At 26.4% G+C, this 18,635-nt stretch overlaps 1 protein-coding gene across 1 annotated transcript; it reads left to right on the top strand.

Annotated features, from left to right (window-relative positions):
- The first annotated feature begins 11,788 nt into the window (after nt 1-11,788).
- On the top strand, nt 11,789-12,271 carry LOC125370184. Its single transcript, XM_048374868.1, has 2 exons — nt 11,789-11,956; nt 12,053-12,271. Exons 1-2 carry the CDS (start codon nt 11,789-11,791, stop codon nt 12,269-12,271), a joined length of 387 nt encoding a protein of 128 aa, XP_048230825.1.
- Nucleotides 12,272-18,635: the final 6,364 nt, after the last annotated feature.

Genomic DNA, 18,635 nt, shown 5'->3' with positions numbered 1-18,635 from the left:
TTAATTCGATAATGAGGGAATGAGCTACAGTTGGTAGTAGTCATATGAATTGCAAAAGGGTTGTTGCAGCTAGTACTGAATTCGTGATGAAGATAAAGTCACCTTTGCTCGCTTTTTCCATCGTGGTGGCGATGGATGTGGAAAGGCCAAAGGCGAAGGAGAACTATATAGATATTTGATTTGGACATTATTAAGTTGAGTGTGTGAAGAAGAGTTGGTGATGGCAATAGAAGAAGAGAAAGAGAGAGGTGGAGATGAGAAAAAGAAGAAAGAAAGAGAGAGGTGGAGATGAGAAAAAGAAGAAAGAAAGAGAGATTTATTTCCTTTAATTTGTGATGGAAGCATCTCTTTTCCACATCAATATTTGATTAAATGTAGTTAAGCCTTCGGTTAAAAGAGGGGGCATAAAAATTGAAGCTTCTGGCAATCTTTTACCTAATTGCATTAAAAAACAACTTAGGTGCAAATATGCATTTGGCACTAAATTAATTAAGTTTGGTTTATCTAATGGTAGTGAGTTGGTTTGTTAATTTTGAGTTTGTTTGTTTAGTTGTCTTATTACTTGGTTGTACCTTTTTGTTCTCGGAGCACACTTTTTTCCTTTAGAGGTTTTTTTTCCACTGGATTTTATCCTTAAAGGTTTCTTAATGAGGCTCCTTTTCTTTCTCCAAGTAATAAAGCTATCATTTTCCTCAAAAAAAAAAAAAAAAAACTATCTCAATTAAACAAAGAGTAAATTTGTTTTATTTTCTTATTCAAAATATATCAAACTAGTTCGGTCGATCTCTTTTAAGGCATGGTTTGGTCACTCCTAATAAAAGCTATGGACAAAGACTAAAAACTTTAAAGGCGTAATTATCGATTAAATTTTATTTTATATTTTTATTTAATTATTTTAAAATTTTAAAATAAATATTTATATTTTAAAAGTATTTTTGATAATAATTTTTAAAATTTTACAATAAAGAAAATGATATGGCAAATAAATTATATTTATTAAAAAAAACTAATAAATTGGCAAAAAAATTTATTGTATTTAGATATAAAGTGTGTGAATGATGCATATATGAGATTTTTAATAGATATATTATTAATTTTAGAACAAACTATTTTTATTTATTTATAATTATTTCTTTCAATAAATACAATGAACTTTTCATATTATTTTTTTTATTTTGAAATTTTAAAAGTATTTACTGAAAGATATTTTTAAAAATAAATTAAAAATATAAATATTTATTTTATATTTGCAAAATAATAATAAAATTATTAAAAAATATAAAATATAAGATTTAATTAATAATTAGCTTTTTTTGAAAAACAATAATAATAAATGAAAGAGCTCCATTGAATTCGGTTGATGCATTCATTTTATTATCATCGATATTTCCACCTGTCTTTTATTTAAGAAAAAATAATAATTTTTATAGTCAATTTAAAAGGTCTACTTTGAGTAAACACGACAACAATATAACCTACGAATTCCAAAGCAATTCTTGGCCGACATGTCACCGTCCATGTTCATGCGTCGTCTCTTTCCATGAATCATGCACCAAACTAATCATTTTCTATAAATAAAATAAAAAAGAATAATGCAATAGCACCTTAATTATGTATCACATAGTAGTAAATATAATTAAAATATTCATGAACAGTCAACTCACATATTATGAAAATTATTATATTATTATTTTTAATTATAAATTTTTAATTTAAAAATTAAAATTATATTAATTTATTTAGATAAATTTATAATATAAAATAAAATTAATTACTAAATTATATATATATATAAATAGAAGTTTAATAAATAGCTAATTAAAAAATTAGTGTGTAATCTAATATTTTAGATTTTTTAACAAAACTTTGAATATTAATATTACTAATTAATAAATTAATTATATCTATCAATTAATAATTAAATTTTAATTCTTACTCAAAAAATATTTTATAAAAAATCAACAAAATAGCAACAGATTTATATGATGGAATAACAATATAACTAGTATCATAAATTATTTTTTTTAACGACAAATTGCATCACTGTTGCACTAGTTTTTACTGCTCATTGTTGTGACGCATTAGCGATGGATTGTACATCACTATTTAGCGACTGATTGATAACTCTTTTATCAAGAGTTTGGCACGCGAGAAGCACGAAGTAAAATATTGGAAAGTTTCATCACTAATTAGTACAAACTTATTTTTATTGCTAATTAGAAATGGAAATTATATAGATAAAAAATTTTGCACTAATTTAAATATTTTTTTAATTCTCTGATTCATATATTTAATTAATGATTAATTCTTCTGTTATTTATTTTAAAAAATAATTTCTCTGTAATATTTTCGCTTTTCGCTTCATATTTTAATAAAAGATTAGCAATAAATTTTAGCGCGTCATTTTTCTAATTATTTATTTTTCTACTCATTTAATCCTTTTGGGATGGAAAAACTCCATTGTTAATTGTAAGTTAAAATTTCTCACCACATTGTTTAGCTAGGAACTTTTGTCGCCATAAGTCATCGCAGCTGAAGGATTAGACACTTTGTTCGTCACTAAAAGAAGTGTTTTTTTTTTTGTAGTTAGTATATCTTTTAAAAGAATACATAAAGTTTGATAAATACATATAATTAATAAATAGAATAATTCAAAATATCAAGATCAAACCCAATATTGTATAATTCTTTTCTAATAGAATATTAATATTTTTTCTTTTTTTATTTTTTTCTTTTTCTAGTTAATAGTTAATAAATTAACTACATTTATAAATTAATAATAATATTATATTTTTAGAATTAAAATCATTAGTTAATTAGAAAAGTAACTCATTAACTAATATCATAATTATTGTAATATTAATTAACATTAAAAATATAATTAATATAAAAATTTGAGTAAGGCTACACAATCTATTATTATTTATTCCAACTATAACATAATGTGACATATAATATTTTAATTAAATTGTTCCTTAATCTCAAAATAATAAAAATACAGTTTAATAAAATTATTATATTACCACTCTATGTGGTAAAATTTAGATATAATATTTTTACTAAACTGTTACTTAATTTCAAAACAATAAAAGGCAGTAAAAAAATTGAAATAAATAATGGTGACATGCTTTAATATTTTTCTAAAATTTTTATACTTCTAAATTATTTCCAGCTAATAAAATTAATTCAAGTATCACTGTTAACCGCTTTTAGTCTCAAGTTTTTAGGATATTACTTTTATACATGTTTGTTAAAATTATGTCTATCTATTGAATAGATTTTTTAAATGAGAGATATAGTTAGCAAGTTAGTATATCAATCTGTTAAATTCTTACAGTCTATTTAGTTCATGAGATTCATATTTTTTAGAATTAAACTTAATTCTAGACTTAGTTAAATTATCTGATTATTTATATTAAATATTATTTGGTACAAGTTTGTTAATTCATAGGATTAATTAATTCTATTTTTGTAATTCTATATTTGGTAAAATTGTTTAACTAGATAAATAAATCGTTATAGTAATTAAATTATTGAAACACCCTTTGCCCTATATATAAAAGTTATATTTTATAATTTTTTTCTTTTTCTTTCTCTCAGAATAACTATCATTTGACGTTTTTATACTTGAGGGACATAGATAATTTTTGTATCAAATGAGTAACATGTGTTTTATTTTTTAAGTATTTTTTAAGTACATTCAATATTTTTATCATTTTTTAGATTGTAAATATTAATAAAAATATAAATTTTAATAATATAAATATTTTTAAATAATTTAGCATCCGATTAGATATTTTGTGATTATAACAAATTGTTAATATATATTTTTAATTTTAATTAAATTTTTTTAAAGAAATTTTAAATAAAATTTTATTATATTTTTGAATTTTATAATATACTTATAGATGCCACATTGCTTATAAATCAAAATTTAGTAATGGTTCATATAAAATACATGCAAAATCATATAAAATATAATAAAAATATAAATATCTAAAAATTGCTAAGAAAATAAAGCATTTAATACTCATTTGATAGGAAAAATATTTTCGTCCTTTAACGAAAAAGGCGATAAACCATAAGGTTATTTTTTAAATTTTTCCAAAAAAAGTTAAGGGCATCTTGGAGAAATAAAATATAAACTCAAGGCTATTTTAGAGATTAAATTTGTATTAATTATAGATTAGCAATCCTATTGGATATGGCTTATTAAAAACATGGGGGACTTGATTTTAGATAAGACTTATCTTATAGGTTAGCTAATTAAGCCATTAGAATTATTAAGTGCAACCTTTATCGTATATATTAAATATAGTGTTATTTACTTATACTATAGCTTAGTTAAGCAATACGGACTGTTAGTGTATTAGTGCATTTATAATATATTTTATATATATATATTAAATTTTTTATTTTAAAAATCTATATAAAGTAACATTTTGATGTATTTTTTATTTTTTAAATGTAAAGTAGAGAATGGATTTAACTCTACATACATACAAAAAATTAAATTTCATTCTCAATTTTATATTTAATAAATGTACAAATCTATTTAAAAATTAAAAAAGTAAAATTTAAAACAATTAATACTTATAAAATAACAGTAAAATAAAATATAAAATATAAAGAGTGTATTAAATTTAAATAAAATAATTTATTAATTTATATGTGAATATTTTTAAAATATTTTAAAATAAAGAGCATAATTTTAGAAGGAAAAAGAAGCATCTCTTTTATAAAATGAAGAACAAACTATCATATTAAAAAGAAAATCTCAATTCCGGATGTTAAATATATGGGCAGAAGACTAAAACCCAAAATGATTGAGTCATCATTTATTTTTATCTGATATAGTTTCACACATGGACAAGATGACTTTGTCGTCTTATGTTTATGTTTATGGATGTCAATAATTATAGAGTTGAAAAAACAATTGCATAGAAATTGTAGTTTATGCAGAAGAGACATGAATTTATTATTATTTGTGGAATTAATCATGTGGGGGCAAAGAGAGGCGCTTTTCCATGCAAGGCATTGAGCTTCGAGTTCGACCATTTCCTAATTCTAGATAACAAGGATACCATTTTACTATAATAATTAATTCCTTTTATTATTATTTGTAATAATTGTAAATGAAGTCTTTATTTGGGTTTTGGAAAGTTCCATTGACATAAAGGACCATAGTTTTTATATATACATATAATATTATATTAAATGGGTCGTCCTCAGCCAAACTTATTTTCTTATTTTTAAATGTTTTTATAATGAGTAAATAATTTAACCCTTGGTTTTTCTTTTTTATAAGATAGACGTTCAATTCCTGATACTATTCAAATGTTAAGTCATATGATAAAAGTAGTTGATACTGTTGTATAACTTTTATATAGAAACTAGTTCTGATTTATTTTTTTATTTTTATTTTTATTTTTAACTTTCTGATATTGGAAAGAGCCAATGACGGAGTTGAGGGGATAATTTAGACCAACTAATTAAAATCTAAAAAAGAATTATACTTGATTTTAAAGCCTAATAATAAAATGGCTCAGCTTAGTATTTATAAACTGATTAATTCACTAATATAAAAGTTTTCTTTGATGGGCTCAAATATAAAGTTCAATTCAAATATACTTGGCCAAATTTAACTATTTAGTTAGTTTAATATTTTAATTCTCGATATTAAGTAATAAATATATAAATTTATTTTTTATAATATTTAAATATTTTTAATATGTATTTTTATTTAATACGTTATATACATAAAAATATTTAAATATTAAACAAACTATATATATTAAATTAGATTAAAAATAAAAATAAAATTTAAATATTTATTAAATAAATTAAGAATTTAAAAAATTTAAAAAACTAATCAATACCAAAGTAGAAATGTAAATATGCATTTAGTCTATTTATTTATTCCATAACTTGAATTGAAACTGAAACTAAATTTATCTTTACTCATTTGGTTAAAACTTTCTTTCACATCTCTTTTTCACCTTTATAATTATTGCCTATGTGAACTTCAATTTGATAGAAATGGTATTGAATCTGAAAATTTATTCAAATTATCAATATATATATATATATATATATATAATTCTTACTGTAATTTTATATATATGAAAAAATAATTTTAATTTGTAAAAAGATGATCTATTAATATATTTTTGGATGTGTATATTTTATATATATATTAAATTTTGATACCTAAATTTTTCCTGACATGTATGTTTAATTTTTGATATATAAATTTTTTATTTTAACATATATATTTATTTTTGATACATGAGATTTAAGTTTATATGTAATTTTATATTTTTTATTAATTTATTAATTTATAAATTATATTTCTAATTAAATACTGACTCTATTCTTAAAAAATAATATATTAATTATATTCTAATATTATATTAACTAATAAATAGTTTCTTAATGAGATAATAATACTAATTCTATCCTAAAAATAACATATTAATTATATTTTAATATTATATTAACTAAAAATAGTCTTATAATTAGATTAAAATTCTAATCTAGAAAATAACATCTTAGATTATAATTTTAATATTATATTTAATAATAAATTAAATCTTTAATTATATAATAAAATCTTAATCTAAAAATAATAATATCAATTATGTTGATATGTTAATTTATATAATATTAAAATTAATTATAAAAATTTTAAAATAATTTTATATTATTCTATTAATAAAATTTTAAAATATTTAAAGATTAAAGATATTTAAGAATAGTTAATTTGCTATTTTTTTGAAATTTAATATTAAATATAAATCTTTTATTAGATTTTATTTGTTAATTTAATATAATTAAAACACACAGATAAATAAATAATTTTATATTAAATATATGAAAAAACAATTATGGAAAGGAGACTTATTGCGAAATACGACAAATTATTTAATTGTTGGCGAGGGGCGGTGTCTTTTCAGCGGAAGCTTTGAGTCTGAACAATTTCTGATTTAATTAAAACCAAATTTATTCAATTGCCTTTTCTGTTTTGTCTTTTAAAAAAAAAAAAAAAGAAAGAAATCACAAGTCGTTTGGGTTGTCGAAGGTTCTATTGACTTGACAAAATGCAATTTCTTTCTTTATGTTTTTTCCCCTAAGAGATTCTTTCATATTTTGTGGCTGATGTGGGCCATAATAATAGTAATAATAATAATAATAATAAATTTATTATTATTTTATTAATTCTCAATTTTTTTATAAAAAATATATACGACTAATTAAAAATCTTTTAGGAAAACACTGACTTTTGACATAATTATATTGAAATTGTAACAAATTTATAAATCTGTTTTGGTTCAAGTGATCAATGCAGCTCGTAGCTAGTAGACGATGGTCAATAGCTGGTAGCTAGTAGCTAATAGTTAATAGTTGGTAAATGATAGCCCACAGCTGATAGTCGATAAATTAAGTCATTTGATAAGATTGTATTAGCTATTATTGATAGTATGTTAGATGATCATTAATGATATAATTTATTTTTAAATGTATTTTATTTTGTAAAACTATTTTTAATGATATAAATTAAAAAAATAACTTATACTAATAAAAATGATACAATTAATTTTGTTTAAATTAATTGTATTTATTATTAAAAGATATTTATAAAAGTCATTTTTAAAAGTGGGGTCAAATTTAAATTCCACTAACAAAAAAATTCTGACTTCAAAAATGCTATAAATTATTAATATTATAGTTTTTAACTGTTAAGTATAATCTTAAAATAATAATTATTTATCATTAATTATAAAACACTAATTATATGAGATCGAATTAAAATAAATTATTATTAATAATTTTTAATAAAAATAATATATTTAAATAAAATAAAAATAAAATCAGTTGTCAATTGATAAGAAAAACTCTAAAATAGAGCTAATAGAACTAATAGCTGATTGAGATTATATCAACTGTCAACTACTAATTGAGATTAAATTAACTATCAGCTGTTGATTTTTAAATTTTACCAAATAAGTTTAATATAGCTATTGAATAAGAATTAATTATTCGATGCGCAAGACTTTTAAACAAAACATGAGGGGTCAGCACGGTTTGAGGAAATTCAGAAATTTGAAAATATATGAAATCATACTATAGCATAAAAATCTGCGTTTCGAACTGTAGCAATTTTTTAGGACAACTTGGTATGGAGATTCGAATCTAATGAGATGGTTCGATATGGTATGGGACGGTACGGAACAATAGAGATTCAAGTATTCTTATTTTTAAATAATTAATTTTTTTAGCTTAAATCAATTAGACTAAAGTTAATTTAAGATTACAACAAAAAGCAAGAGGTTACTGCGATTATGTTATACTTTTTTTTCAACAATCGCATAGTAGAAAAGTTTATTTTCATTCCACCAAGCTGGTAAAAATTTACATCTTAAATAAATATGTATTTAATAATTTCAATCCATGAAGATGAATATTTGCAATATTCTATTGTTCAACTGATAAATATGTTTCATCTGACTCCCTATAATGTCACGTAGTGTTATTTTATTAAAAAACATATTACTACTAATAATTATTTTATAAACATGATTAATGTCAATATTAACATTATATCATCATAAATTAATAAGTTAATCTATTTGGTATCAAAATATTTTTTCTTATTAAGATTTAAAAAGATTTAGGTCCTATATTTTTTAATTAAATGAATGATAATGATGTGAACTTGAAGTTTTACTAAAAATTGAGATAAACTTAGAGAATAATTAATATTGTAACAAAATATAAAATTTAGTATTTCTATTTTATAATTGAGCCAATGAGCTTATATTTTATTAGAATATAATTGTTACATTTGTATTTGGTAAGACTTTTTTATATTTGATTTAAATTTGAGCTTAAAATTTGAACTTATTTACTATAAAAATAATTACATATATAAATAAATAAATAAATTCTAAATTGATTCTTGTTTCAGTTCTTTAATTAATACGAAATGGTTCAGTACAACTCTTGCTATGGAGAATTAATGAAATATAAAATCGCATAAAAAAAAATTTAGATACAGTATAATTCGGAGAAAGTCAAATAATCAACGGATATTTTCGGTTCTGGATACTTTCAATTCGATTTTTTAGTACGATTTGGAGTCTTCGAGCTCGTGCATAGCCCTACAAAATGCCCTCGTAATATGATAGAGTTCCAATACATTTATGGCTTGAAGAATGCTGATGGAGCTATGAGCTAATTTTTAACATTAAAATTAAATCTGATTAATAAAAAGTATGTATTCATAAAATTCAAAATTTATCTACTCACAAAAGTTAAGTTCTTTCAAAAGGAAAAAACAATGGAGAATTTCTTAGAGTGCATTAAAGTGTTATAATTGGTATTTAATTTATAAGAAATAGAGAGATTTTCGTCCGCTGTTTATTAATATTAATAAAAATCTATCATTTTTACAATAAATGTTAAGAAATGATTAGATAATATGTATTTCGTATTGAGCTTTCAACAAATAACAAAATAATCATTACAATATACTAAAACAAAATATCCATCAAATCACTATACGTTAATCTAATGGCCAGGTGCTTTTAAAGTGCCTTATTAGGTCTTTATTTCAAGACTTATCCTCTTCAATCTTGATTTCATAACATCTTGACCACTGTATATTTATTTTTGTCTTAAGAAACCTAATCCAATAGAAAAATTATTTATTGGATGAAAATACATGAAAGCGTCATTGTTGATAATATTTCATGGTGATCGCATCTAAATCTTCAAATAATGCGATATCTCACATTTTCTATATTTATAAAAATAATATAATTTTTAACATTAAAAACTAATAGTTGCAGTGATGGTTAGCATTTAATTTATAAGAAATTGGGAGATTTTCATTCACTATTTATTAAGGTAAGTATTCAGAGATAATTATATTTATAATTTATTTCATACCTATGGAGACTTCAACAATTTGTTTCTTTTGAAAAAAAAATCATTGCAATATATTAAAGGAAAATAACCTATTGGCTAAGAGCTTTTAAAGTGCTCGGTCGGTTTATAATTTCAAGAGCTATTTTAATTCGATAATGAGAGAATTCATTTTGACCGTTATAACTCCATTTTTGTCTTACAAAGACCTAGTCCGATTTCAATAGAAAAACTCCTATTTATTGGGCTACAACGCACTAAAACGCTCTTATTGGTAATATTTTATGTTGATACCATTTTTAAATATTTAAATAATGTGATATCTCATATTTTCTATATTCATAAAACTAATATTATTATTTAACATTAAAAATAATTATTTCATTATGGTTGTCATTGTCAATTTCCTCCATAATCACCTCTATTTAGAGGTTGTCCTCTAGCAGTTGCCAATTCTCTAGTAGCCTCCAAAATTTTCTAACAGGATTATTGGGTGATAATGTTCGTTTAAAGCCATGTGCGATAACCATGTGCCGTATATGCATATCCTTGACTTTTCTTGGCTTCTTTTTCTAAGTCTTCCCTAATTTATTTGTACCTAATAATATTATTAAATACCGTTTACCAATGGAATCTCAAGACTTTTTATATGTGAAACGCTATCAACGATTTTTATCTAGAAGTTTTAATTTTTTTTATTATTCTACGACATTGTAAGAGATCATTTCAATTTTTTTTATCCATACTCGATCTACGATGGATGGATGATTGTTAGGGGTATCAAATCGGATTGATTGGTAGTATAAATATAGACTTATTCGATGAAAATTTATTATAATTATAAAATAAGTACATGTAATACGTCTACTTAATTAGTTGTGTAGTAATATATATAATACGATTTGATATGTATAATGCGATACGGCATATATAATATATTTACTTAAATTAGTAATCAAACTAAATAGTTTTATGCGTTTATACATATAATACGACACAACATGTATATCATATTTATTTAAATAATAACTAAATAAATTATAATAGGTTTGCGTGTCAAGCTTCACGCCATGTCATAAATGAATCAACTCATTTTTATCATGAATGTGATAAGATTTAACTCTAACATGCTAATTTTACGTGTTAAGTAAATAAGTTCGCATTTTATGACCCATTTGACACATCTAATGATTATCATCAGAAGTATCTATTAGTCGCACTTATTTATGTAATTTATGGCCTACCAGATCTTCAAACTACAAGACTATTTTATGGGACTACTTTCACAGTAGAAGAGAAGGAGATAACAATAATTTAAATTTAATTTTTTTTAAAGGGAGAGAGATATATCATAAATAAATATTTTTTATTATCAAAATACATAATACACCATTCTATCTCTTATTAGAGATAACTTTTTCACTCTACCAAATTACTAATATTATAAGCTACTTATAATGGCACATACTTTTTACTTACAAAGTGAATTATTCATATTCATGATACTTAATATTCTAAATATATAATTTTTGGCAAAACACATTAGGAGGCTCCTGAATTTTACGATTTTATTGTATTAAGCTCCTGTACATCATTTTTATTATATTCCATCCCTTAACAATAATTTTCTGTTACATTAAAGCCTCTTTTGACAAAATTGCCAGCATCGACTCAATTGATATAACACCGTTACATTTAATCTATTGAAAGGCCATTCATAAACTTAACAATCCACATCAGTTCGGTATATTAGGGCCACATATGAATCAATTTATGCTCTTTCTTCTTTAAATTAGAAACCCTAGGTCAAAATCAAAAGTCTTTACTTTCTTCATGTCTTCTTCAAACCAAGAAAATCTCAATGGCTTCTTCTAGCGGAGTGAGTACAATGCCCAATAACTACGAAGAAGCTACTAACTTTGTTGTTAAGCAAAAAAATGTCATATGTGATTGTGATGAACATGTAAAAGTCTTCCTTGCAAGAACTGAAAACAATAATGGGAGGAGATTCTGGAGGTGTGCAAGGTGGGTAATAAAAATTCTTAGCTCAGACATTTTGTTCTTTTCTTCTTTCAATATCTTTTATGAATAATGATATTTGTTTTATTTTTTTTCTATTTGGCAGAGCAATCAATGTGATTCTTTTTATTGGTACGATGAATGGTTGAGTGATAGATCTCTACTGATGCTAAATGAATTATGTTGGCTTAATGCAAACCTTGGAGCATTGCAATCCATTGACTTGAATGCTAATTTGGAGGATACTACAATGGGTTTTGCTATTCAAGAGGTCCATGAATTGAGGAGTGAAGTGGTTGAACTAAGGTTGATCCTTACGAAGTAAAGTTCTGGAGAATACCAAAGATTAGTATAGACTAGGTTTTATTGTTGTTGCTGAAATTTTAGTGGCAAAGTATTGTTTCAAGTAGATATAATGTAGGGTAATGGCCTTTTGGAAATGACAATTTTATAACCTTGGAGACTTTCAATGTTTGGCCTTAATTATTTTATTTTGATATAATTAATGAAATGAGACTGTTAAGAATTTTGTCTATGCTTGATTCATAAAATATAAAATAATAATTATAATAATACAATGCAAAATTTATATTATTAAAATAATAATTCAAATTCATATCATTAAAATAATAATTCAAATTTATATCATTAAAATAATAATCCAAATTCACACTATTAAAATAATAATTCAAATTCATATCATTAACATAATAACAGAAAAGATTCCTACTTTATTAAGTCGAGAGAAACATTAAAATAAAAGAGGGCCATTTACAATTAGTAACTCATCACAGTATGCCCAGTAAAAGTACAAAAAAAATACAATAACTGTTGCTTTTACTTTTTCTTGCTCATTATTGATTTCATTTTTTCTCTAGCTGCAACCAAAATATTAGTGGTAATTGCTTCCTTCCTTTTCCATTGTAATTCTCTTTGGCCATAGTCTAAATTTGGATCAATAATTGGTGTTTGTGCACTTGAAATATTATGCATGTCCAAATAATACGTAGTCTTTCATAAATATAATTGTACTTCAAATTTCATAACTGAGATAAAATAGGGCTAAGTATATTTACATATCTATTTTTGATAAATGAATCCACATAATTAATATGAATTCCATTGTTCTTCAAAACTATCTTCCATAGAGGTAATTTGGCTTTTGATATGGGCATGTAAACTGCTCCAAATCTCTTATTTGAATCTTGATTTAGTAAATCAATAGTCATTCCACTTGAACTGGCCAATTTATTGAAGTGTGGCAAAGGTTGAGAAGAACTAGAATGCCTCACAGTCACATTAGCAGTTACAGATTTCTTGAACTTAGTGGTTTCTATACAAAATAAATTAATGTCAATAAGAACTGCATAACAAGTAAAAAAAATCAGAAAAAGATATAGATTCCTTACTTTTGATTTCCAATGGCAGGTCTTTAGTGAATTCCTTTGCAAAAGCCTCTGCAGCTTCTTGACTTGGTTGAGGCCTTTTTAAATCTTTCTTACTTGAGTTCTTTGCACTTGTAGATTCATTTGCCTTTTTCATATTTCTCTTGTTTTTTTTCTTTCAATATTAACCTGCAAAAGGATCACTTTAAATTCCCTTCATTTTAAAGTATGCTTAATAAAATAGGGAGTTCATATTTTACCTCATAAGGTGTCTCCTTCTATGGTAGCCTCTAACATTGTGTCCTGTTTCCTTACATAAATTATATGTCATAATTCTCTCTTTTTTGTTATATAATTCTCACTTTTTTATCTTATTTTTATCTCTCCTTCTTGCTTTTGACCTGTAGTAGCAGAATTGGTTCAGCATTACCCTTGTTCCATACCTTTCTCCCCCTTATTGGCTGTATGGAATATGCATATGCCTTCAAATAAGTACCTTTATGATATCACTTAGCAAAGAAGTCCTCAGGGTGCATCTCTTGATTGTATACAGCAGAAATAGTATGTGCACATGGGACTCCACTCAGTTGCCATTCTTTGTAGGTACATTCCAGTTTACACAGTAAAAACGATATATTTTTTTATTGATTTTAGGGTATTTTTGAAAATTTTTCTAATATTAAATTGGTGCAAGAGAAAAATATGCTAAGTTAAAATATCAAACTTGAGAATTGAAAATTGCATTATCCCAGTTGAATCATGTTCCTAATCATGCTATAAAGCCTCATATTTATTTCTAAGCAAATAAATTTTAGTATATCGAGAAAAATCATCTATAAAAGTTACATAGTATTTCTTACCATCTCTAGTCATAGTTTACTTTAAATCTCTTAAGTTAGTGTGAATTAAACTAAGCAATTTCAAATTGTTTATGGACAGAAAGAATTATTTTCTTAGTTAACTTAGCTTCACATCATATTTCATATTTATTCATGCATGTATTATTAATACAAGAAATTAAGCCCAGAGATTACGTTTTATGAATATAACTAGCACTAACATGTCCTAATCCATTATTGCCATAAATCAATTGAATTAATCAAGTAGGTAGAAGAAGATGCATTTTCATTCATAACATTGAAAATCTTAAGTACGAAATGTCATTGATTACAATAACCCTTGCCCACAAACACATTATTCTTTGTCATCATAATCTTGTCAGATTCAAATGACGCCTTAACTCCAACATTTCCTTATAGAGCCATAGAAATTAAGTTTGCTATAATATTGGGTACATAGAGCACTTCATTGAGAGCTGAAGTCTTGTCATATATGAGTTTGAGAAGAACTTTTCTTTTACCAAGAACCTTTACAGTTTAAGAATCACCAAGATACATATGTTCTCCATCCATTATTTCAGTGTATGAGGTAAAAGCATCTTTGTTTGCATAAATATGCCTGGTAGCACCAGCCCATTCTTTCACATTACCTACAAGATTAGCCTGAGAAATGACAACATCAATTTTGTCATCTTCTCTGACCAAATTTGCCTTTGGCTTAGGAGGATTGTCATTTCCTAATATTCTTTTGCATTGCGGTGCATGATGACCTGAATTTCACAAACAAAACAGCTTCCTTTTTTCTTGAAGGTAGTGGAGCTAGCAACTTTGGGTTGGTAATCAAAGTAAAGAGGTTTATTATCGTATCTTTTATTGTGAGTTTTCTCTTGCATTAGATTTTCTCTCGAAGCCATCTTCTTTGCTTTAGCAGCTTTGAATTCCCTTCTATTGGTGTCTTCGATTATGATGTGGGTGATAAAATATGCAAGTGACAGTTGTTTGTGCTTGTGCTTTAACTGTTATTTATAGTCCTTCCATGACTTTGGCAGCTTCTCAATTAAAAGGCCAGAAACAAACTCCTCTTGAAGTGTAATAGTTTCAGCTTTCAAATCTTCCAAGAGCTTGTGGTATCCATTAATTTGCATCTTGATGTCTTTGTCATATGTCATCTCCCATCTATAGTAGTTTCCAATCATAAACTTTTGTTTGCCAGCATCTTCAGCAGTGTACTTGAGGTTAATCGAGTCTCATTTCTTTTGCTTTGTTATAAGAACAGTAGATATCAAAAAGTTCATTAAAAAGAGTACTAATAATTGCATGCCTACATACCTTATTAGTATGAGTCCATAATTCGATTTGCTTTAGATCAACATTTGGCTCGAGGTTGGGGTCTATTATGGCAGAAGCAATGGCATGCATGTCAAGAATAGAGAAAATACATACTTGCAATCTTTTATAGTTTTGGCCACCAAAGACTTCGATCTTGGAGATGTTAGAAAAATGTTTGGCATATGGCATCGACGGTACAAGCTGGACAATATCAACAGGAGTAGCAAGGGAAGTGTTGTTGTTGACAGCATTGGCAGTGGAGGCAGCAACGTTTGCAAAAGTAGCATTCCCATCAAAATTCATCTTGCAGATTAAATCCCTAATATTATTGTAAGAAAACGAGTTTGATAGAGCTTGAGGTGTGCAAGGATGGCACTATCCTTAAAAATTTACTTTATAATCCCCCAAAATTCAACAAGTAGTAGTAGAAATAATTTTAATCCAGCAGAGCAAAGGAAGAAGAGAAGTAGAAAGCACAATATCTAAAATACTTAATAATGGTGTGTATTTATAGTGTTAAAACTATAACGTTATAATAGAAGATATTCTCTCCACTAGTTAAACATTATAATAAAAAAATAATAAAATAATAGGTGGCTGGATTATTGAAAAATAGTAAATACAAAATAAATATCTTAAGGTAAGATAAATATAAATAAATAAAAAGTATTAAAAATTATATTAAATTTAATCTAAGATAAATATAAATAAATAAAAAATCAAGCGATGAAATAATCTTAAAATTTGCTCCTTTATCATAATGATCTATTAAACGAACTCTCCTATTAAAAATCTAAATACAAGATCTTTAATTCATTTTCTAACAAAGGAAATCCATCATTGATTTTTTTTTTTTTTTAGTTTTTAATATCCAAATATTAGAATCTTAACTTCATTTTTGAGGTTTCAAAAGAGAAGAAAAACTTCGTCTTTGTTAATTTTGTAAAGAAAAGAAATGGCAAAATGCAAGAGTAAAGTGTTTCAAACTCTAGCTTCTTATTTCTAGTTGTTGACAAAACAAGCAAATATATAGTAATTTTATAGTAATTAAACTAAAATAACCACCAAAGGGAGCCGAGAGCTGTTCATGGCATAATCCTCATGCTGTAAACTCAAAGCATGGACAGATCCTCAAGTTAAGACACAAGCGGCCTCTTGCCATGGGGGTCTTTCTACTCTTTTGGATCTTTAAATTAGCTGAGTTAGCTCTTTTGGATTACACCATAAACAGATCGTAGCAACTATTAGAACATTGCCATTGGATCAAGAGAAGAGAAATGAGAAAGTTAGAAAGCCATAAGAGAGTGTAGAGAGAGTTTTAAAGAGACTTGTTTAGAGGAAAACTTGCTTGTCTATTATTATCAAAGACTTCTCCTTATATAGAGTGGAGAGTCGGTAGAAAATGTACAAAGGTTAGTGGGTATCCCACTAAGATTAATAATACAGCACTATCAAACAAAAGTTAGTGGATATCCCACTAAGACTAATAATACAGCACTATCAAACAAAGTGGACATCCCACTGAGACTAATAATACAGCACTATCAAACAAAGGTTAGTGGACATCCCACTGAGACTAATAATACACTTCACTTACATAATAAGGACAAACAATAATATAAAATAGTGGCCGACAGTCATATGTGGTCGTCATCATATGAATCATCATCCATTGGTTGGGAGTCTTGCATGAGGGCTTCTTGCTGCGTCCTGGTTAAGGTAGGGTCATCCAGAGGAGTTGGAAGATCAGAGAAACAGAAATGTTCTATGGATTGTTCAGTTGATTGATGTCCATTGAAGGTGCAGACTAATGGTGCAGACACATTAGCTGTCCTTAATTCATTCCTGTACTGCAGGGCCCGTTTTAGTTCTTCTGTGATTGGTGGAGGAGCAAGATGTAAAGGACTATCAAGCGTTCTCCAATAGTGACAGATATTTTGAGTTGCATAGGTGTCTTCTGATAGTCGGAGATAGGGCCTGTGTAATATGAAAATAGCATGGTATTCCGAAGCTCTGGAATTATTGTCTGAGAATAACTGGTGCCCATGAATAAGTTTAAGGAGATCTCCTGTCCATTGGTATGGAGTCTTGAACCAGGTAAGGAATCTCCATGGATAAGACCCCGAGTTAGCTTCATTATTAAAGAAGTGTAAGAGATTCATAATAGGCACCTCTATAGCATGATGATGATCGTAGATAGGCACCATAGAAACCATAACTCACTTTCATGCTTTGGATGTTCAGGAGATAAGTGGTAAATCAAACACCAAGGGTAGTCTGGAAAGAAGAAGTTGGGTTGGATTGGGAGTGAGAAGATTTGTTGAAAAGTTGCCAAATAATGGAACATCATGTTTCTGGCAAAGTCTGTGACTTGTTTGGTTGTAAGGTTGTTGGGAAGGTCTGGTGGTGAAGGAGGTTGCAGGTTGGATCTGAAGGATGAGGAGGCCATAAAGATTATGGGAAGATTTATTGTAGAGGTGAGAAGAACTATAGGGTGATTCTGAGGCTTAGAAAGTCTGGATAAGAAATCCGGGATTAGGTTTCTTATCCCTTTTATATGCTCAACCTTAAAGTCATACCTGCTGAACCATGATTTTAATCTCAGTAATTGGGGCTCAGGCAAGGTCTTCTGGTTGGATTCAAGAATCTTGGGGAAGGAAGAGTTGTCCATCCGAACCGTGAAGTGTCATCCAATCGGGAAGAATTCAAACTTTTTATCCCGTACTTGACGCGAATTTCCTTGTAGGTTGTGTGATAATGTTTTTCTGAAGAGGAAAACTGACCCGATGCATATCCACACAGTTGTTCTTTGTCGTGGAGCTTTTCTAGGAGGATGGCCCCCCATGCATAGTCAGATGCATCTGTTTGGAGAATAAGTTCTCCGCCCGACGGGATTGTAAAGAGGTGGCGGATTGTGGGCCAGCTCTTTTAATTTTTTGACAGCTATTGTTTGTTCCGCTCCCCATGGAGGAGGGTTCTTCTTGAGCATCTTTGAGAGGTGGCACGTGTAACTAGACAGGTGAGGAATGGCCTCTCGAACATAATTCAGGATTCCAAGGAACTGTTGAATTTGTTTCTTCGATAAATTTTCTTCCCGGGAAAATTATCAAGTTCCTTTGTCAGTGGGGACCATATG

Source organism: Ricinus communis, chromosome 5, assembly GCF_019578655.1.
Source record: "Ricinus communis isolate WT05 ecotype wild-type chromosome 5, ASM1957865v1, whole genome shotgun sequence".
NCBI classification, from domain to species: domain Eukaryota; kingdom Viridiplantae; phylum Streptophyta; class Magnoliopsida; order Malpighiales; family Euphorbiaceae; genus Ricinus; species Ricinus communis.
Note: the sequence above shows the minus strand (reverse complement) of the source record. Positions and strands in the feature narration are given on the sequence as shown.

What these genes read in the sequence shown, in the direction of transcription:
- LOC125370184 (XM_048374868.1), top strand. Translation starts at nt 11,789, where the DNA reads ATGGCTTCTTCTAGCGGAGTGAGTACAATGCCCAATAACTACGAAGAA. An exon ending in TCTGGAGGTGTGCAAGGTGG is followed by an intron (nt 11,957 to 12,052) that starts GTAATAAAAATT and finishes TCTATTTGGCAG; the next exon opens with AGCAATCAATGTGATTCTTT.